General features: G+C 45.1%; 1 protein-coding gene across 1 annotated transcript in view; it reads right to left on the bottom strand.

The window, feature by feature from the left end:
- Nucleotides 1–6,122: 6,122 nt before the first annotated feature.
- The window catches only part of Cmtm4 (CKLF-like MARVEL transmembrane domain containing 4), a 39,905-nt gene continuing 24,214 nt past the window's right edge, over nt 6,123–21,813 (bottom strand). The window contains exons 2-4 of the mRNA NM_001172151.3: nt 10,348–10,524; nt 8,971–9,069; nt 6,123–7,090 (exon numbers count right to left, since the gene is read on the bottom strand). Of these exons, the coding sequence (NP_001165622.1) occupies nt 6,926–7,090; nt 8,971–9,069; nt 10,348–10,524 (441 nt within the window). The 3' untranslated portion in view covers nt 6,123–6,925. The remainder of the gene's footprint in view (nt 7,091–8,970; nt 9,070–10,347; nt 10,525–21,813) is intronic.

Genomic DNA, 21,813 nt, shown 5'->3' with positions numbered 1-21,813 from the left:
CCAAGCAAAGTAGCAAAACATTCTGGTCACTGTCACTGAACACGTACTGAAAACATGCAGGCAGTCAGATGTGCAGAGGCAGAGAGGCTGTGTAATGCCCCACAGCCTGGCAAGCTGGTCCAGTCCCTTTACAGCCTGCTTACAGCCAACCGACTGTTCCACCTCACCGCCACAGGGCAAGCTTGTTACAAAAGTGGTACCCAAAGCCTTTGGGAGAGAAAGAAAACACTAAAGCATTTTATATGTCCATTTATTAAACAAGAACTCCTTCATGACAATACAGTATCATTAGTGATTAGTATTGAGAAAATTATTTCCCTCTACATACAAAAATACAGATTTGAACAATATGAAAACAATCAAGACAAGTACCATGAAAAATTGGTCCTTCAAAGGAAAAGTGGGGAGGTTGAGGGCAGTGTGAGGCTTTGCCTGCTGTCAGGCAAATCAACAGGAGCAAATGCCATGGCTCCCACATCATTTGAAATGCACAGGGTAAACCCCGGAGTCAGGGGAGGCCCACCCATGGTAGCAACGTCAAATGGGCCAGGATGGGAAGCTTAGTACTGCAAACAACACAAATTAAAGTTTGTTTTGTTAACAGCCTTCACCTTGGAATTCCCATGCTAAACTTTAGCTGGGTATGGTAGTACACTTCTGTGTACTATCCCAGCATTTAGGAGGAAGAAACAGGGGGATTGCTATTGTTAGAGGTCAGACAGGACTACCTAGCAAGACCCTGCCTCAAAGAAAACCCAACTCAAGAAACAAAATGTGCTAACTATTGTCTCCCAAGAGTGCCACTAGTTAAATGGAGTGGCCGTGGCCGATCCTGGCAGAAAACTGTCATTCAGCCACATAATGACTTCTGTTGTCACAGAATTACATATTTTGACTCTTCCAAGGACAAAAACCAAAGAGCTACAAGTTCATGTCTCAGAGGATACCTTACTCAGCAATGGCTCAGTGAGGTTTTCCTGGCCAGACAACTCCAAGGTGTGCAGTGAGGAAAACAAAATGGACGGCTAGGTCACCCTGTGCTCAGGCTCCAGCCAGCCCGCCACAGCACGGGACCTCCTATGGCATTGAGGCTACCCAGAAACCCACCACCTAAACCCAAGTGTGGTGAATCCGAGCAAGGCTGAGGTGCTGCTGGACACAGCGGCACTTAGCCCATCCTAGGAGACAGCCAGACAGCAGCCTGGGACTGGCTAGAATGGGAGGGCCAGGAGTCAATGCAAGAAACAAAATGCAAGCTCTCACCAGACCCAGCAAGCAGGAAGGTGGTGCATGGTTGAAACTTGTGAAAAATGAGACCACCTTCTTCTCACTGTTGGTGAGCAACAGTTCTTCCAGTCTAAAACAGTCAAACAGTGTCAAACAGAATTACAAGAACGTGACTTTTTTCAGAACTCTCCTCTGACTCTCAGACTACACCAGCAGAAGTGCAGTGTGGGAAAGAAAAACACAGTGCTAGGGACAGGACTTGCTGGAAGGGGTTGTTTTGAAAAATACATAGAAGTTTAAGAGGGAATGGCCCAAATGTCAGGACCGATGTAGAAAGCGATATTGAAAGGACACAGTCATGCTACAAAAATAGTGTTATCTGTTTAACTAAATGTGCATCCCGCCCCAATTCCATGATTGACAAGAGTGCTTATGTGACACATGGAAGGCACCAACGGTGAAGTGGTTGTTTGTCAAAATATACAGAGACAGAATTGCCTACTTAGGGAAAAAAAAAAGGACAAATAAATAGCTTAGTGTTTCTTTCATGGTTCCTAAACTCCTACAAAGTTCAACATATACTGCTTCTCTCCCTAGCACATGGAACCATGCCAAAACCTAGTTATCAAGAAGCAATGATTTTAGGCAAATGGATCAATTTCATTATTTGAATTAGTTTTCTATTGTTTTCATAAAAAAGTTATGAGAGTTGGGACAGGTGGGCCCAGGCTATGACTCTTGCCCTCTGCAGCCCGACCTAGCCAATTGTTTAAGCCCTGAATCGCTGTACCATGCAGTACCATGAAATGTACTCTGAATCAGCTCTGAAAGAACTGAAGCAAAGCTGGGTGGGTGAATGAAGAAGGGAGAGTTTGGCAGGCCTGGTCTTGCCTTGGGCTGGAGTGACCACAAGCCTTCTTTCCCTGTCCTTTCTCCTGGCAGATTCCTTGGGTAGCTATTCTGATTAAAAAAGAAGGGCAAGATACTTCCTGCTGGGGTAACAGACACAATTATGAAAGAATAAAGCCTCTCACTCCTGACGTAGCTCCAGACATGTTCTTACCATAGTCATAAACAAACAAGTTCTGCTAGCTTGCCACAATCCAAGTGACACTAACCGCTAATCAAAGGCTCACCTGAATTAAAATATCAGACTGAAGAGGGTGACAAGGTAACTAATGACATACACACACTGCTCAAGAGGTGACAAGGTGACTAACGCCATACACACACTGCTCAAGAACCTATGATGTAATCTGACTCTGCGAAGTGCCTACTGCTTTCAGCTCAGTGGGCTCGCACCCCTGCACCCCCTTTACTCTTACGGCTTTTTTGGAATAGAGAAAACTAGAAAGGGGGGGGGGGACCCAAAGCCTGAGAACTTATATCTAATGCTATACTGACTAGCATGAGACTCAGTAGAACATTTCCTTTTAGGAGAAAATTCTAGATCTAACACTGAATGCTATTTTCTTTCAGAGACAATGTCTACAAAAACATTGATAGGTTAGAAATTCCAAATTACTTTCTCAACCAGACAGAACTGATTACTTTAAAGATGTCTGCCGAGAAGAGAAAAACAATAGATTTTAAGGAGTCTGGAATACACCTGAGGCAGACCCAGACTAGACAGGTGCCAGCACTAAAGAATGATGGTCTCCAACACTCAGCCCTTTCCCTCAAGTCCGTTCAGGAGCACAAAAGACCTCACTCTTCTGAAGAGGGGGAGGTTAAGGACATGTTTCCAGGGCAGCAGGGGTTAAGAACATATCAAGTGCCATCTATGTCTCCCCACTACTGCCACTGAAGCCTGCCCCACCCCCAGGCCTCTGTCATGCAAACTAGGCTCTGCCTAGCTGGCCCTGCTATGGGGCTGGTGCTGATAAAACCAGACAGCAAGAGGAGCCTCAGACTCTTCAACTTTATGAGGAACTAAAAGGTACCTGGAAACGTCACACAGTAGAAGCAGCATTTTTTTTTTTTTTTAGCTCATGAGAATCAGCCACAATTCTCTACGTAGAAAGTGTATGCCTCCCACCACCTCCAATGCTACCTGTTTAATGTCACTATTGCTAGGTAGATGACATCTTCAGAAAAAGGTGGTTAGGCAAGAGCATACTAACCATGGGACTTGTGTGTGTTCTGAACACAGATGGCAGAGTAGGAACCACCTACATCACTACTCAGTTGGACACAAGTCTCCATGCTCCTAAGACTGACCCAAAGGGAATCTGACACGGGCAGGGATGAACCTCAGGCCACCTCTTAGATAGGCAAGAGATTTCCTCCAAATAGTTCATGCAAATCCACAAGAAAAGGTGAGTTTGTGTCACACAGAGGGCTAGCCAAGACACATTCACAGCAAGAATTCACATACATGCAGGGACAAGAGTTAGACCTTCATCTCTTCTAAGACTGCCTGAACTAATAGAAAACTTCAAAGATAAAAGAAACTTGAAAACAAGTTTTCAACTGAGTCATGAAATTCTCTCCTGAAGCATCTAGCACAGGGTGGAAGGCAAGGCATACGTACTAGGCCTGCCCATAAGTCTTCCTGCTAGGGGTCTACTGAAGGACCCAGGTCATGTGATCGTGTGTAGCTCATCCTTGCTGGTTCTGCTCTGCCCACGCTGGTGTTCTAGCGTATCGCTAAGCAAGATGTGGCAGCTTAGTGCATTCTTGCTCTCTGTAGACAAAGCACTCTGCCTCACATGGCTCTCTACTTTAAGCAGAACTTCTCTGAAAAGAATTTACTACCTCACTGTGTTTGCCCTTTCTAGGAGACAATACGTATCTTTAGGTTTTCTTGACTGCAGTCTTAGCCTCTGAGCCTTTGGCAAGGAAGGCAGAGGAGAAGGGTGGTGGCTGGCACCCAGGTGAGAGAAACAGTGCCAAAATACACTTTCTCCGAAGATGAATTAATAGCCATCAAAACTACCACATGCTAGAGGTCTTCAACCCCACACCTCCACGAACACACCAGATGCTCCCAACAACTGCATTTCTCCACATTTTCTCCAACTGAGAAAGTGAATTCCATTCCATCAGGAAACAGACTGATACGGTTGACTTAAAATGCCCCACACCTAAGCGACATTGGTCCACAGTAGACTTAATAAACACAAAAATATCCTTTTTTTTTTCAATTTACAGGTTATTTTTAAAAACCCAAATCTATTACCTTCTGTTTGTACAGAAGCACAACAGGAAAAATCAGGTGTCTGCATTCACTCTAGACAACCATCTTCCCTTCATGGCTTTTCCTCACCACACTGGCTGTAAAGGCAAGAGGGGCTGTGCACCACCCTATTAGAACGTGTACACGCCACTCTGGCTCAACGGGAACCAGTTCAATAGTACATACACAAAAGCCATAGGGAAGCTTCATAGCACAGAGGATATTAAATAGTTACTGGGATATAAATATTACAATGATTCTGTCACTAAGATGCAAATTGCTCTCAAGTCTCTTAGGCCCTAAGACGCCATCACATTTTATCATTTACCAGGATTCATGGTCTCAGCGGGTCTCGGGATCATTTCCTTCAGCCGAAACACTTCTCAGAGGCCTCCTTTCATCACAGGATCAAATGGGTTTATTGAAGGGACTTGGGAAACTGAGCAGAAACCCTGTCTGAATGCTTCTTTCTTCTGCCTCACTTCAAAGGTGGCTTTTTCCTGAGGCCCAGTAACATGATAGAGCTCAGGGTGGTCCTTCCAAGTGGGCCCCATCTGATACATATCGAGTCTTTGCAACGCGATTTTAAAAGGAATTCTCCAAGGCAGAAAAGCCAGAGTTTGATTATGTAGACATACTCAACAAATGCAAAATGATCACATAAAACTAGCAGATAAAAATCAAGATGTCACCCACTCCCCCACCTCACAACACACAACAGGTTCAAGGTTGGTAAAGCACAATGTGCCCTGACGGACTGACTCAACATGTCCAGCCACAGGAAGTTCTCCATGAGGAGCCGGGCAAAGGCCAGACTCAGGCTGCCCTCTGAAGGAGAGCAGTAGGGAGGGAAGTACACCAGACTAGCTGGGTCATCCTCTGAACATGGGGCCTGGACTACTGCCAATCTGGAACTGCAGCAGGACTTGATCACACTGGATATTGGGTTTAGGGAGCCAGCCCCTAGTTCTCCCCCACCCTGCCCCGAATCAGATACAGGCTATTTCCTGTGGACTCCTGAGCCCTGCAGTGGTGTTTGACAGGAGCCCCCTCTTTACTATTCAGCACTGCTCTTCGCTGAATGATGCAGGGCCATGGTACCCAGGGAGCACCTCCTCAGACTCTCCTCAACATTTGCCACCCACTTCTGGGTTCTGACTAGTCCTTAGGAGATAGTGGGGACTCTCTACTCTCATGCTATCTTCTCGCCAGCCACATCTTCTTGGTGAGGCTACCCACAAAATCTTAGAGCTACAACAAGATCTGTAAACAACAGTTCAGAGTGAGAACCTGACATATTAATTAGTCTCTTAACAACAAAATTACAGTATCATAGGGGCCTGTTTAACTCATTCACCACAAAAATAATCTTCAGTTTATCAAGAACCAATCCAAAAGCCTAGGTAACTAGGATTCCTAATATAATCCAGGACTTTTGATCATAGTGAAGACACTCAGGTGCCCAGATGACAGCAGTGCCTCGTGGAACATCCGTAGAAGGATGTGTCCTGGTACAGATTCAAGTATTTTCAAATCCTAGAAAAACTGACTTGGAATCACTTTAGAGCTGTCTCGGATATTCAGAAAATTAGATGTGTCCACACAACAGAAGTGTGAGTTTGAGTGTGCCACGCTGTAACACACACACACACACACACACACACACACACACACACAAAACACGGGATCCATGAGGCCAGCAAGTAGACAAAGTGCCCGGGCTAATGGAGGACTGTTTCTTCTGCGCTTTCACCTGAGAAGGTAAAAGTTGCCAAAACTGCAATTCAGCCCCATGATATGTAAGGTAGGAGGACCCCGGCACATGTAATAGCCCCCTCTCCCGGAAAGTAAGTATGGACCACAGGAAGGCAATTCACATGAGGAAGAATCAAGTGATTTCTCAGCAGGGCAGGAGACAAATGGTCACTGCTCTGGGAGTCAGTCCACGGAGCTGTCCCCACAGGACACTAGCTTTTCCTATCCCTGTAGCATACAAGCCTGGTAAGGAAGTTACAGGAACACATCCATCCATCAGACCCCTCAGAGTCCCCCTCAGGCCATGCTGGCTGCCCAGATGCTCTGGGAACAGAACACAGGGAGGGTGGATCTAACAGACTCAACACGCACCCCAGTTGGCTAGAAGGCTGTCCAAGTACCTCACTGGCTGTCCCACCCCTGTGCTTCTTTCCGTCTTGTGACATATAATTCCCTTCTCAATGCCATTTAATAAGGCTCTGACTCATTGCAAATACACACGAAAGGGTGGCTCAGAGTCAGGTGAGACCATGCGTTCTGAGACAGACAGTTAAGACCTAGAGCACTCAATAAAGTTGGCTGCTCCCACGGGCACCCAATGCCCAACAGATCAGTCACTGGGCCACTCTAGGCAACCTTTCCCAAAGTGAATTTTTACCAAACAGGACAAAATTCAGCTGGTTCACACAAAAATCTGACGTGCTAAGAGAAAGAAAATTTGATTAGAAGAATGGGCAGAGGGCAGCGGGAGGGCTCCAGACGGTCTCATGTGTCCAGGCGCTGGATCTCAGGACGGCCGTCCACATCTCTAGACTCGGTGCGAGCTCGGATGTAGTCATTGGCGCTCTGCTGGCGGATGCTGACTCTCCATTTCTGCACAGCCAGGAACGTGCTGACTGCATAGGCTGCTGTTGCCAAGAAGCCAAATATCTAGAATACACAGTTACAGCTTACCTTTGTGCCTGTGCCTTGAAGGGGAGCAGCGCCCCACCCCAACACACACACACACTTTAAGATTTATTTATTTACTTTATGTATGAGGGCTCTATCTGCATGTACACCTACATGCCAGAGGGGGCATCAGATTACATTAGAGATGGTTGTGAGCCACCATGTGGCTGCTGGGGACTGAATTTGGGACCTCTGGAAGAACAGTCAGCGCTCTTAACTGCTGAGTCATGCCTCCAGTCTTCCAGAAGCTGAGTTTTGTTATAGGGACCCAAGCTGTCTGCAGCCCCTTCCAGTAATACCAGTTCCCCAGTCCTGCTCAATGTGCAGCTGTTATCTGGCTGAAGCTATAGTCACGTGACCCACAGAAACTATTCTAGCATGAAAACTGAAGAGGGTTCTTTTGAAATCTTTTAAATCTAGTTCTTTTGTTGTTGTTGCTGCTGCTGCTGCTGCTGCTGCTGCTGCTGCTGCTGCTGCTGCTGCAGGATTTCTCTGTGTATCCCTACTGTCCTGGAACTCACTCTGTAGACCAGGCTGGCCTCAAGCTCACAGATGGACCTGCCTTAGCCTCTGAGTGCTGGGATTAAAGGTGTGAGTCACCACTGTCTAGCTTGTTTATTAATCTCTCGATCTCCCTTTCTGTGGGGGCAGCAGGTGTCAGGCATGTGGAGGTCAGAATGGGAGTCAGGCCTTGCTTAAGACAGTTTCTTGCTTGGGTGTGCTAACTGCCTAGATGCCCTGGGAATGGAAAACAGGAGAGCTCAGGTCACTAGGGGCTAAGAACCTCTCAGTTCTTCCAGCCCTGCACTCTTGTCTTGTGACATGTAGTTCCCTTCTCCATACTAGATGACACCATGGGCTTCTGGGGATTTCCCTCTCCCCACCTTGCTTTAGGATTGGGATTATGGATACTCTTGCTACTATGCTCAGCGCCTCATGCCTACATGGCAAGCACTAACCCACTAGCCAGCCCTCCAGCCCATTTTTGAAAAATATTTAATATTATTACTATAATATTATTTTGAGGCTCTCACTATATAGGCCTGGCTGACCTGGAATTCTCTATGTAAGCCATAATGTCAAATTTAAGGCAATCCGCCTGCTGAGTGTTGGGGCTACATGTATGTACTGCCATGCCTGGCCTTGAACTTTCTGTATTTTTAAACCACAAAAGTACTTCTTTCATTGCTTGCAATTTGCTGATCCCACAAGTAAAAATATATTGTAGACAAATTATGATATACACAGAATAGTCTTACATGAGAATCTTACATTCAACCACAGAGCCCATGTTCTGTAGCACCACACCCTCCTACTGCCTCTCAACTAGCAGTACCAGGCAAGATGAAGTAGGGTTTTAATTATTTAGTCAAGCTTGATGGATCTCCTGATCATGTTAGAGGGCGGTCAGGTTTGTGTTTTTCAACAAATTCTCTATTACATGTGTTTGTGACTTTGTATTTTAGGGGTACACACCATGGCACATAACAGAACTGTAGAAGTCAGTTCTCTCCTCCCATGTGGGACCTGGAGGTGGGACAGACCAGACTTGGCAACAGGTACCTTTTACCTGTTCAACCCTGCTGCTCATATCATTTCAGTGGTTCTTAAAGCCACTCATCCTCCATCACCCTTCACAAAAGTGATTCCTGTTCTTCATAAATCAACAGTAAGGCAGAAACCCAGAGCACACACAGTGAGCCCTCTCTAGTTTCATCGCCACCCCTTATCTCTTGGTCTCCCAAGGCCAAGATAGCAAACACTAAAGGAGGGAGAATGGGACACAAGCCAGGGGACAAAAGAGAGCAAGTCTCAGAAGGTACAAACTCAGCCTGATTTAAACCAATCAGTCTGCTTACCACAGCAGCAATTTCCGCTCCGGTTTTATGATTTAAAGCAGCCAATACAATTGAGGCAATAAAGAAAAAGAAAGTGCTGAGTCCAGTGTTGACCAAATCCTAAAGAAAGAAGAAAAGGTAGAGTCATTTGCAAAACAATGGAAGAACTTTCCAACTAAGGCCCTGGAAGTCCAGTTTCCTGGTGCCTCCGCAGCCACTCTCACAGAGGAAGTGAGCAGGAAGTGTTTACAACACACCTTTACCTGTGGCATTTCCCAGGCTTGACTTAAAGACCAACCAAAACTGGCAACACTGCTTACCACTCAGAGTTTGGGTTACTTGTCTGTGTGCTGGGCACTGAACCCAGGTCCTTACCGTATGGAAGACAACACACTACAAGGTCTCAGTGTGTATCCTTGGCTGGCCTGGAGCTTGCTATATAGACCAGGATGGCCTTGAACTCAGAGATCTACCTGCCTCTGCCTCCCAAGTGCTGGGATAAAAGGTATGCACTAGCACACCTGGCTTAGAATCACCTTTTAAAAAGGTTCTCATATCATTTGGATTAGACCAATCTTCCCAAGAATCCAAAGGTACTAAACATGGGCAACCTTCCAGCAGTTTTTCCTGTGTGACATGTAAATACGGTACTCACACTGAGAACGCACTTTCTTAACAGACATCCAAGCTTCTAAGTCACTAGGACTGACCAGTTCTGAGCATCCCAGGCCAACTGATAAGAGGGTCAAATGGGGCTAAGAACCCAAAGCACTGAGAGAGGCTCCTTCTGTCAAACCTGCAGCCCTCAGCAGCTCTGCACGTGACAGTACCCTTGGGTTACTGGTTATTTTCATACGTATTCTTAATTCTTTCAGAATCAATATTTTGTCATTTGTTGAGACAAGGTCTTGTTAAGTTACCCAAGTAAGTCTAGAATTCCTTCTGTAGACCAAGAAGGTCTTGAACTTGTAGTGATTCCCCCGTCTCTGTCCCCAAAGTGCTAGAATTACAGGTGTGAACCATTACACCTTCCAGAAACAATATTCTATAAATGGCTCTTTATAATATCTATAAATGGTCTAGTTTGAAAAATATGTAAGTGCATTATTAAATTCTGTTTTTCCCCATATTCTATAAGAACAATATAACCAATCCTCCAGATGGCTGTAAATACAAATGACACCCCAAAGAACCTGCACAATTTCTTTATGTTTAGCCGTTAAGTTAGGATTCACTTGTGTGAGTTTACTCAACCCAATAAGGAAACTTCAATTGAGTTATGAGTATGAGGGGATATTTAAGCACCAAGATGAACTAGAACTAAACATGATGAGAGTCCAACTTTCCCTGAGAGCCAAGCAGCAGTCAATAATCTTCCAACAGCCGGTGTATACTCACTGTTAGACTCCAGTTGATCTGGGGGATCCTCATATGCAGGTTGAGGCTGAAGAGAATCAGCAAGACCCCAGTCACCACAAATGCGCTGCAGCTTACAAACTCAAAGAAGTAGAGGCCTTCACACGGGGAGCACTCCATGATGGTCTCAATGCAGATAAATGCAATTAGGGCTAAAATCTAGGAAGAGAATTGGAAATACATGCATGTATATATTTGGTAAGGATCTACGGACAGTCATGCCTGCTGTGTTAAATACAACTGAACAGTACAGAGCGTCAGGGCTCGCCTCTGCAGAGAACAGTGTGACTGACAGAAACACGACCTGGTTCAAGCAGAACGGAGAGGAATCAGAGTGCAAGGACAGGTTCCTAATGAAAACACTGACGGCCCCTCTATCAACACACTGAAACCAGCCAGGCGTGCTGTGGCCAGCCCCTCTTGGGAGTCACTGGCCCTCTGGAGGAAGGAAGAAATTATTGCTGCAATGTGTAAGCTGCATCTTCAGAAGCTGCCTGGCTTCCTTTAGCTGTAACAGGCTACAGACAAAGAGACCCAAAGCCCTGAGAGAGGCTCCTTCTGTCAAACCTGCAGCCCTCGGCAGCTCTGCACACTTTTGGAAAGTGGGTCACTGGGTTTCATCAATAGCTGGGCTGGTACTTCACTTTTAAAAATATCAACATTTTAAATCTTCCAATGAAATCAATTTCCTCTGAAAAGTCAAATTAATATTCTATCCCAAAAATTCAGAGATCATTAAACTAAAGAGACTCCAGTGGACATGACCATATGAACATCCAGAGTGCTTAAAAGAAGGGGGTCCCAGGCTGTGCTATGGCCCTCTCCAAGCAAGGGTGCTCTTAATACCTAATGACTGATCTGCCTTGGGCTCCAAGCCTCTGCTCACATAGTTACCCACATCAATCCTTTATCAGATCCAGCCCCACTCTACTGAGACACAGGTCAATGAAGCAGAGGCAAGCTGCTCCAAGGCCCTCTAGAGCCAGCAGTACAGCATTCCCTTGGTTAAAATGGGATGGTTCAAAATGAGGAGGCTCTGCCTTCTCCCCTGAAGTCTCATTCACAGCTTTCCAACCTTCCAGACATTTCCTCCTCAAGCCTTCCCTGTGGTTTTCCCTATCAGACCTGATTTTCCTCCCTCTACCATGGCACCAAGCTCTGTAATATGCACAGAGCAAATGGGATTTGGTGATACACAACAGCCTCAAACCTACCCTTCCTGAATTTGTCCAACTCCCGCTATCATAAGAAAGTTGGCTCTGCCTTTCCTGCTGTCAAAGTCACCCTTACCTAACCTGCACAGTCTGCTTATTCTTCTATTTCAAGGCAACACACAGGATATGTAGGTTTGTCAGTTAAGGAATACAAAATTCCATTTAAGAATTAGTTAAGAAATTAGTTAAGAAATCTATTGTGCCCAGATGGCTGTGGTGATTATAACAATGTATCTAGTTTGAAAATGGCTAAGCGAAAGGGGCTTCTCTTAGGCAGAGAAAAACTTGTGCCATTCCACAATCAAATAACCTCTCAGAACTCCAGCATCTCACATAATACAAGTTCTTAGTCCAATAGGCGATTAAAGAAAATAAAAAGGATCTCTAAGTGCATATTCCTTCTAATTCTCCAGAGCAGACCTTAATTCTCTGTCTAATTTATATGCCTAACTTGTATCAACTTGATTCACATAAGGGAGACTCCAAAATGATTTTGTCTAATAATCTTGGGCAAGAAATAACTCAGTGTGTGGATGGCTTACAAATGTTTCTGGTACCCTAACTTCAATCACATTTGCATGGAAAGGTAATACCTACATTCTTAAAATGGTTCAGGGATGTGCAAATGTGATAGGCCATTCATTACAGCAATGAATACAACAGACAAGAATCCCTCCTTGTGGTCTAATAACTGTTCAGAAGTTTAAAAGGGAAATTGGTGATAAGAACAGAGGAGAAAGAATCATGGGAACTGAGTGAAACCAGCAGGCAGCTTGTAGAAGCTCTAGACTTGTGTGGCCTTGGAGGCTTGGCTGCCAAAGGGGTGGGAGAAGCAAGAGGAGGCCCAGAAGGGGAAGCCGTCAGGAGTAAATCCTCTGGGGCTGCAGCATGGTGACCACCAGGAAGATACCCAGGAAGGAAAGCTAGATGCACATAGCCATTGATTGGGAATGCAGTGGGCCTGTGGCTCTTTCAGAACCAGAGAACACTGCTTAATTAATTAAGCATAGCATGATGTGTCTCCTGTAGGTGGAAGATAGCAAGGGAAAGACTGCTACAGAGACTGGAAAACAGGTGGAGGGAGCAGCTCTGCAGTAACCTGGAGGGAATGGTGGCACAGACCAAGGAGGTGACAGCCCAGAGGGTGAGCAGGATGATTTCTGGACACATGTTCAGGGAAAACCCCATGGGAGCTGGCGACAGGATGTGAAAAGCAATGAGGCCAATGTAATTCTCGGGTTTGCCTGAGAGGTTGAAAGAAGGACACTGGCAGAAATGGACAGAGGGCTTAGGACATGGTAACATGGAAACAAGCCCAGGCTGGAAGGAATGCTGAGGTGGAGACTAGCATTCACGGTGAGTACAGTCAAAAGCCAACAGGAGTGTGGACTCCAACCTCCAAGCTGGCCACAATCATACAGGATTCGCATTATTCTGACTCTCGTTCTGTAGCACAAACCACAGGGCTTAGCTGTTAAACTTGGTTTCATCACCCGAACAAGAAAAATCACTGTGGAGGCTGCCTTGTTCTTTTTCCCTCTGGGGACAATGAGTTGCAGAAGGAAGACACTGCTATGGGAAGACCCAAAACCAGCTTTCTGCCGAAAGCCAGGTGAAAAGCCACCGTGGAAGCCAACATCCTGTTGAGGATCACAGAAGGGAACCACAGCTAATCCACATGACTCTAGAATGCTTGATCCTCAGAAGAAGCTGGGGGACAAAGGACTGTTGTTTTAGGCCTATGTTTGAGGTGGAATTGGTTATCCAGAAATAGATAATACACAGAGGGGAACCTCATTTATAATACAGCTACTACTAGCCAGCAGTACCTGCGGCTCACTAGTTACCAAGAATCAACGACTAGATGGGCATTTTCATTGGTTACCATTAACCCAAAGACTTTAACATAGGCAGTAACCAACCCATTACAGATACGGAGTCATATGAGGTAAAGAGGAGCAGGAGATAGGGCCAGGAGGCAGGGCCAGTTCTCGCTGCCTTACTCTACTGCTTCCTATCGTTCTCATATTGGAAACCATAGCTGATGCTGTGGGTATCTCAATGTGTTCCAAACACAAAGAGAAACAAAGAATCATTTCTATGAATAATAATAAGCCATATAAAAATTAGGGAATAAAAACATGTTATAGGGGCTGGAGAGACAGCTCAGCAGTTAAGAGTGATAGCTGTTCTTGCATATGACCCAGGGTTGGTTCACAACTGCCCATAACTCCAGTTTCAGGAGATCTGACAGTCTCCAAGGCTTCCTGCACATATGTGCTCCACACAAACTCATGCACACACATACAAAAACACATAATTTAATTTTTTTATGCATGCAGGTATTTTGCCTTTGTGTATTATCTGCCTATCACATGTGTGCCTGGTGCCTGAGGAGGCCAGAAGGGGGCATCAGATCCCCTGGAACGGGAGTTACAGACTGCTGTTAGCTACTACCTGAGTGCTGGGAATTGAACCTGCATCTTCACAGAGAACAGCCAGTGCTCTTAACCACTTCGCCATCTTTGCAGCCCAGCACATACATATTTTAATATACATTTTTAACTCAGAAAAAGGTATCCACAGGTATTTCTAAATAAAGGGAAACACACTATTTTTAATGATTATATAGAATTTGTGCGTAAAGATATATCTACAGAGTATGATTGAAATGATCCCTAACAATAGCTATCTAGATGTTTTCTAGGAACTCTGTCATTTTCGGCACTCTATTTTGGGGAGTGGGGAGAGGATGGGACACACAGCACAGCAAAGCCACCTACTCGCCAGCCAGAGAGAAAAACCTCAGCCACTGTATGGGAGCCCTCAATGTCAAGGCACCAAAGAACTCAGGCACTGGACTGGCAGCAGTCTTGTAGATGTTAACCCACGACAGGAATAACGACGTATAAATGAGCAAAGCTGCAGCTTCACTCCTCACCTACCAGCTGACAGGATAATGCCAACACTGACTGCTGGTCCATATCGACAAGGTTTATCAGGTCTCCAATACCTATGGCTGGGACTGTCAATACCAAAGCAGAGGAAGGGAAAGAGAGAAGGGGGAGGCCTGGCTGGTCAAGTTATTATATTAATAAACTTTATTATTAATAATTAATCAATAATTAATGGTACTTAATAATTAATATTTAAATTAATACTTTTAAAGTTTTATAAACTTATATTTATCATGTGGGTGTAGAGTGATGTGGGGTGTGCATGTTTATTTGAATGTGCATTTGCCAGGGAGCATGTGTGGAACTCAGAGGACAGCTCGTGGAGCTGGCTGGACCTGGAAACTAAACTCAGGTAATCAGGCCGGCAGCACACAACTTTCCACCCAGAGCCATGCTGCCAGCTAACAATGCTGTTTAAGTAGTGGAAAGGCCTGTGCTGCCTGCATGCAACTGCGAAGGCCTTCCTGGAGTAGTATCTTCCCAGTACAACCAGCTGTCTTCCGTGCTGGCACACGGTGGAGCTGCAGACCCATTCTGTATGGCTCTGTAGAGCAGGCTTGTTCCAGAAGATGAAGGTAGTGCTTCAGAGCTCCTCGCTTGTTGCTGCCTCTTGCAAAGTTCTGGAAGGGATCCCAGCAATGTGCTCACGTGGCTGTGCTTTTGCAAAGCCTATGAAAGCTAGCTATTTCAACTGTAATCCACTCAGACCTCCACCTTCTTCCACTCAAAATTCTGCCCCTTGTGGCGAACGATAAGGAAACAGCAGAGATGTTCCAGGGGCTCAACTAACTGGAAGTTGAGTGGAGGATTATTAAATTTGGATTAGTGGTCTTCTCCTCAAATGATTATATGTCCTACATGCCAACCAGGAGTATGTGAGTACCAGAGGAGGAATATGGTTTGAAGCCTATGGAGCCATCAAACTGTTGCAAAAATTCTTCTACTCATCCCAAGTGTTAGGTTGCAAGAGGAGACTCCAGATGTGACTGACACCTGAGAGATAGAGTTTCTTGTTTTGAAGCATAATGTAACTTCTACAGCCACACGCCTGCTCTGTAGCTGCACTCCTTTTAGGGGGAAAGTACACTGAAGAGAACTTTGAATGTGAGGGGCATGACCCTAGAGCAGTATCACAAACAGCAAGCACATGTGTGGGCGAATACAGATCTGTTAGATTGCACCTCAAGATTTCCGCAGATTTTAAACTGACAGTTCAATAACCCCAGTAAGACAGTCCACAAGGCCACTCCAATCATAACAGCCTGAAGAAATCAGTGCTCTGGTGACTCCTCCACATATTTATCAATAAGTCGACACAGCGGAGCCATCCCTCTCCTCCGTGCACACAGGGAAACCTAAAGCAGTAAGGTACCTGAGGCAGAGAAGTGGGGTGGCATCACATGTGCTGGTGACCTGGAAAAGTAACGAGGCTGGGTGAGGTGGTGCATGCCTGTGACCCCAGCACCTAGGAGAGAGGGGAGGATTAGGAGTTCAAGGTCATCCTCCAGTACATAATTAGCCTAAGATCAGCCTAAGTTACAAACAAAAGCTAAGTATAGAGGCACATAAGGAACAGACAGAGGCAAGAGGAGCACAAAGTGGAAGCCAGCCTGAGCTACACCTTAAAAAAGTCAGTGAGATGTCTCAGCAGGTAGAAACACTTGCCTTACAATCCCAATGACCTGAATTTGATTCCAAGATTCCATGGTGGAAGGAGAGAACTGATGTCCTCTGGCCTCCACATCCAAATCCTCGTACTCATGTGACCACACTCATATACAGCACTACACATATCCATATCACAATACTAAATACATTTAACATGCAACATAGGGCAAATATACATAAAAATATAAGGGTGCTTGTATTCACACACATATTCTTACATATACTGAAGTGTTATATTAAACAGTGAAAAACACTTCTGCAGTATAGGACTGAGGGACAGGGAAGCAAAGAGTTCTCTCTTTTTGTATTTTAAACATTTATGGGGTATATGAATGTATAGGCAAGATATACACTTAAAATTCACATTTATATATTTATAATATATTCACATGTCAGAGACCTAACTATAAGTATATATAACTATACACGTATATTAAAAAGTAGACCACATGTACCCAAGTTTAAGAAAGATCAATAAAATAATAAAATATTGGCTCTTAGAGGTCACTAACATTTTACCCATTTTTTTAAAGAATTATTTGTTATATACAAGTATACTGTAGCTGTCTTCAGACACACCAGAAGAGGGCATCAGATCTCATTACAAATGGTTGTGAGCCACCATGTGGTTGCTAGGAATTGAACTCAGGACCTCTGAAGAGCAGTCAGTGCTCTTAACCACTGAGCCATCTCTCCAGCCCCATTTAACCCATTTTAAAAAAAACATGTGTGGTTCAGTTGACAGAGTGCTTGCCTAGCATGCATAAAGTGCTGGGTTCAGTCTCCCATACTGCCCAAAGCTGAGCATTGTGGCACAAGCCTATGACCCCAGAGCTCAGGAGGTGCGGTTAACAACCATTTCCTCTACGTGGCAGAATATGGTGGGTCAATGATTGCTACTGTTTTTGTTAAGATGTTCGGTTGGTTTGTGACAGTGTCTTTCTGAATCCCAGGCTGGCCTCTGAACTCAAGATCCTCCAGCCTTGGCTTCTCAAATGTCAGAATTACAGACATGTGATATCTGGTATTCTATTGCTTTAAACTTTTATTTTCCAAACAGTGTATTTTTAATTTTAAAAAATGTTCTATGTATGAACAATTGTTCATGGAGACAGGGTCTCATGTAGCCCCAGCTAGCCTTGAACTCACTGTAAAACCAAAGGTGGCCTTGATTTCTGAATCCTTCTGCCTCTACCTCCTGAGCACTGAGCTTATAAGCATGTGCTGCCCATGCTACTGGGGATGAAAGAGGGCAAGCACTCTACCAAAGCACCGTTCTTAGGCCTCATACTTAAAACAAACAAAAAACAAACAAACAAAACCCACAGCTTACAAACGTTAATGGCCTCTAAGAACCAATCCCTATTTAATTTTGAAACCATTCATGAATATTTTCAAATGAAACAAAAAAACTTTAATGGAAAATGAAAGCCGTTCTGTACATCTTTGCTCATTTCATTTCTTTATTCTTAGAGTTCAGCCTCTCCAGAGCCTGCTTGATGACCACACCAATACTCATTCACTACCAACGGACCTCAGGCTGACCAAGTGGGCCCACAGCGAGAAGCCAGCCATATTCCCTCTCAAGGCAAAGACCCCCAGGGAAGACACTGGCCCTGACACCTTCATTGGCATTTACAAGAATGAGTCTGAATCCTAATGTCAGGTTAGCCTTTCAAAGGATTTGATGAGACACGATATGAAAGACGAAAGCCCACGAATATCGCACGGCTTACAACATCTTTTGAAAGTCGTGCTCTACACAGAGGCTGAGATGCTGAAATGACTAGAGCTGGTTTACACTGACAACTCTGCTGCTGTGCTCCCTGGGCAGGGTACTCTGGCTCTCCAACTGGGAAGGAACACCCGAAACTCACACTGTGGCCACATAGCTCTGGGGTTCTCAGACTAAGCCCAAGGCCATGTCCACCTTAACCACAGCCCTGGTCTTGGTGAGCTCACAGACATCAGTGTCTTCCTGGTTCTGACGTGTGCTGTCAAGTCTTCTTTCCTCTCTGATACCTGGATTATGTATCTTGAACACAACCCCACTCCTGCTTCCCTGCATACTTAATAAAACTAAGTAGAGGTGTATAAAGGGAAAACACAATCAACGTGTGCTGGTCAGCCCTCAGCCTGGTCAGGGCTGCCAGGAACTCAGTGTACACGTGAATGCACAGCAGCGTCTACATGGACTTCAGGAGCAAGGTTATTAATCCTAACCTGCTCAAAATAAAAATGTCACCAGTCCAGATAGCACTCAATACAGCACCTGTGATCTCCACCCTTGGGAGGTAGAGGAGCAGGAGTTCAAGGCTGCCCACTTGTGCTTCATAGGCGTCTCACAGAGAGACCTCTTTGAGAGTGAGACACAGCCTGTAGTCAACGACACAGGTGTTTATCCGCTCACAGTGTTAGTTTTCCCTTTGCTATGACAAAATACTTCATGAAAGCAACTTAGGGAAGGAAGGGTTTGTCCTGGCTTAGACTCCACCAAGGAAGGAACTTGAGGTGGCTAGTCACATGGTATCCATTCAGGAAGCAGAGAGAGATGAATGCACAGCCCAGTCCACAGATGTCCCCATGTTTGAGGCGGTCCACTTCAATTAACCTAATCTAGAACCCCCCTCACAGACATAACCAGAGGTTTGTCTCTCAAGATCCTGTCAAGTTAGCAACTGCTATGAGCCTAGGCTTCTTCTAGAGGACCTGGGGTCAGTCTCTACAGAACAGAGAAGTCAGGGTGGACAGTACAGAGCCAGGCTCTGGTTGCAGGGCACAGTAAGAGGGGATCCATCCTGGCACTAGAGAGTAGAGGCGCAAGGCTTTCCTACCCTTCTGAGTCATGAGCAGAGCTGAAGTTGCTCTGTATGTGCACACACTTTTAAGTAACAGATATTAAAACTCCAGCTACACCATATGTCTGCAGAGGGTCTGAAGCACTATGCCTTGCTAGGCACTCAAAATGGCAACAGCTCACACTGACTGCACATCTACCTGTATGAGAGCTACCCAGCTCTGAGACACACACCTTCTAGCATCTTTACACCTACATGGCCCAGGCCTGTTCAAGGCCAAGGTTAGTTCTTACATGAGTTGCCGAACAGAACTTATTTGAAGCTTTGTACACTCTGGGCACATCAGTACAGTTCTCTTCAAGAACACAGCATGAAAGCTGGGTGGTCAGTGCCAAGAAAGTATCTGGCAAAGTACATGTGTGATGACCACTTTCAAAGGACCTTGCTATAGGAACACATTTTTTCCTAAGAAAGAAAATCCATGGGGCTGGGGATTTAGCTCAGTGGTAGAGCGCTTACCTAGGAAGTGCAAGGCTCTGGGTTCGGTCCCCAGCTCCGGAAAAAAAAAAACCAAAAAAAAAAAAAAAAAGAAAAGAAAAAAAAGAAAGAAAGAAAATCCATGGGCACTTTCCTTTCCTCTTATGGGCAGCATCTCCTGAGGAAGGCAGATCTCTTCTAACAGTGCCCTCTCCACCACTCAGACGACAGAAGAGCCAGAGGTGCTGGGTGTTTTTGGTTTTGGGTTTTTTTTTTTTCTTTGTTTTTTTGTTTTTTTGTTTTTGTGGTTCTAAAACACAGAAGCTCACAGCAAGTGAAAATTATTTCAAATCCATTTCTTCAGATTAACTTTGGGGTTCTCCATTTTTCTCCAGGTAAATAAACAATGGCAAATTTATGGATTTAAGAGTGCTAAGGAGGCCTGGTATGGTGTCTCATGCCTTTAATCCCAGCAGGAGGAAGGCAAAGGCGGTTAGATCTCTGAGTTCAAGGCCCCTTCTGGTCTACAGAGCAAATTCCATGACAATCAGGGCTACACAAAGAAAGCCTGTTTCAAAAAAAAAAAAAAAAGTTGCAAAGGATGCTGGTTAATGTAGTACACATCTGTACTACCAGCACTGAGCAGACAGAGGCAAAAAAAAAAAAATCAAGTTCGAGGTCAGCCTAGCCTACATAGTGAGTCTCAAGCCAGCTTAAGAAATAATTGAGACCCTATCTCAAAGAGAAACAACCAACAGAAAGAAAAGAAAAAGAAAAAAGAATGCAGGCAGCAGGAAAAGGTAAGCACATGCTCTTTAAGAGTGGAGATGGCCTCTGAGGCCACACACACACATGCACACACACACACACACACACACACACACACACACAGAGAGAGGGGGGGGGAGCAATAGGAGCAAATAAGTCCCATACTGTTAAGGCAGGGAAGAGGACAAAGGAGGGAACCTGCCAAGGGCTCAGGGCAGCCAGCAGCATTAGGAAGGTGCAGTGGCTAGGGACTAGGAAGCTACTGCTCACCACCGAAGCTGCTCAACCAGTGCTCTGACAGGCTTTTCAAAGCAAGTCCCACTGGATACATAATTTTAGTGTTGGTGTCCTAAAGCCATAGAAGTGGCACTTTTAAAAACACATTACTATTTATATTTGCAGCAAGAGCAAGCACTGGGTACACATTCAAACCGAGAGTTGCTTGTCAATAAAGGCTGGCCACACGGGATCACAGTCCCAGCAAACTACGTACGATAGGCTTATTTTGGGATATCCAACTCCTTAGAGAACACAGTGTTGTGCAAAATATTCTCTTTGTTTTTAAAGGAAACCCTGGAAGATCTTCTGTGGTCTGATGATATGGTTGCACACAATTTCAGAGAGCCACAGGGCGGTCAGCATCTTTCTTGCCAAGAAAATACCCACAGAGTTTTATAGCAAATGCCACTCTGCCCCAAAAGTTCCATCTCCAGACCGTTTAGATTAGTAATGGAGCAAAACAACACAGTTGCAGAGGACACAGGAAGCAGAATGTCTTCGAACCAGACTGTGCTGAGGATGCTCAGAGATGCTGTTAGCATGGGAGTCCTCCCCACCCCCTGTTCCTCCTTCCTCCTTCTTCTTCCTCCCTCCTCCTCCCCCTCCCTGTTTCACAGGTGATACTGAAAACCCAGAAGGTAGTGTCCATCCCCACAGGATTCCAAAGCAAAGCGTCCCCTCTTCCTTTCCTCTTTAATTCCAAGTAACCAGCGCCATCCCACTGGCTCTGGCTTGCCCCCTTAACCAAGTGAAGACAGCACACTGCTTTGCTCATTGACCAAAGGCTGTGGCGGCGTCCCACTGAAGATGGACTAAGGTAAAGTCAACTGTCCTAAGAACTGTGTGCTGAGGGAGAGCCCAACTTTCTATCTCCCATTGTCCTTGAGACCCTAGCATCTCTGCCTGATCCACGGAGGAATGGATCCAGCCTAGGAAGCTAGCAGCCCGCTGACTGAACCTGCCTCTATAGCCGAAACTCTGACCCCTTGCCTAACCGTTCAGTGCTGAATTTATAAATGGACACTGCAGTCTTAGTAAAGTCCAGCTTCTGCAAGGGCCATTCACTGGGCTGAAACAGACAGTCAAAGCATTCTCCTCTTTAATCTCTATCAATCCTGCAAAAGGCAGGAACAGTTGACTTTTTTTTTTTTAATTAGAATAGCACTTTATTTGTGGAACTGAGAAAATGATTTTACAGTTTATGCAATAAATTTCAATACATTATTCTGGACATATACATTTACCATATAAGAAAAAAATTTTAAAAATGTCAAATAGCTTATCATT

Source organism: Rattus norvegicus, chromosome 19, assembly GCF_036323735.1.
Source record: "Rattus norvegicus strain BN/NHsdMcwi chromosome 19, GRCr8, whole genome shotgun sequence".
In the NCBI taxonomy this organism is placed as follows: domain Eukaryota; kingdom Metazoa; phylum Chordata; class Mammalia; order Rodentia; family Muridae; genus Rattus; species Rattus norvegicus.
This window is presented reverse-complemented; position numbering and strand designations above follow the sequence as displayed.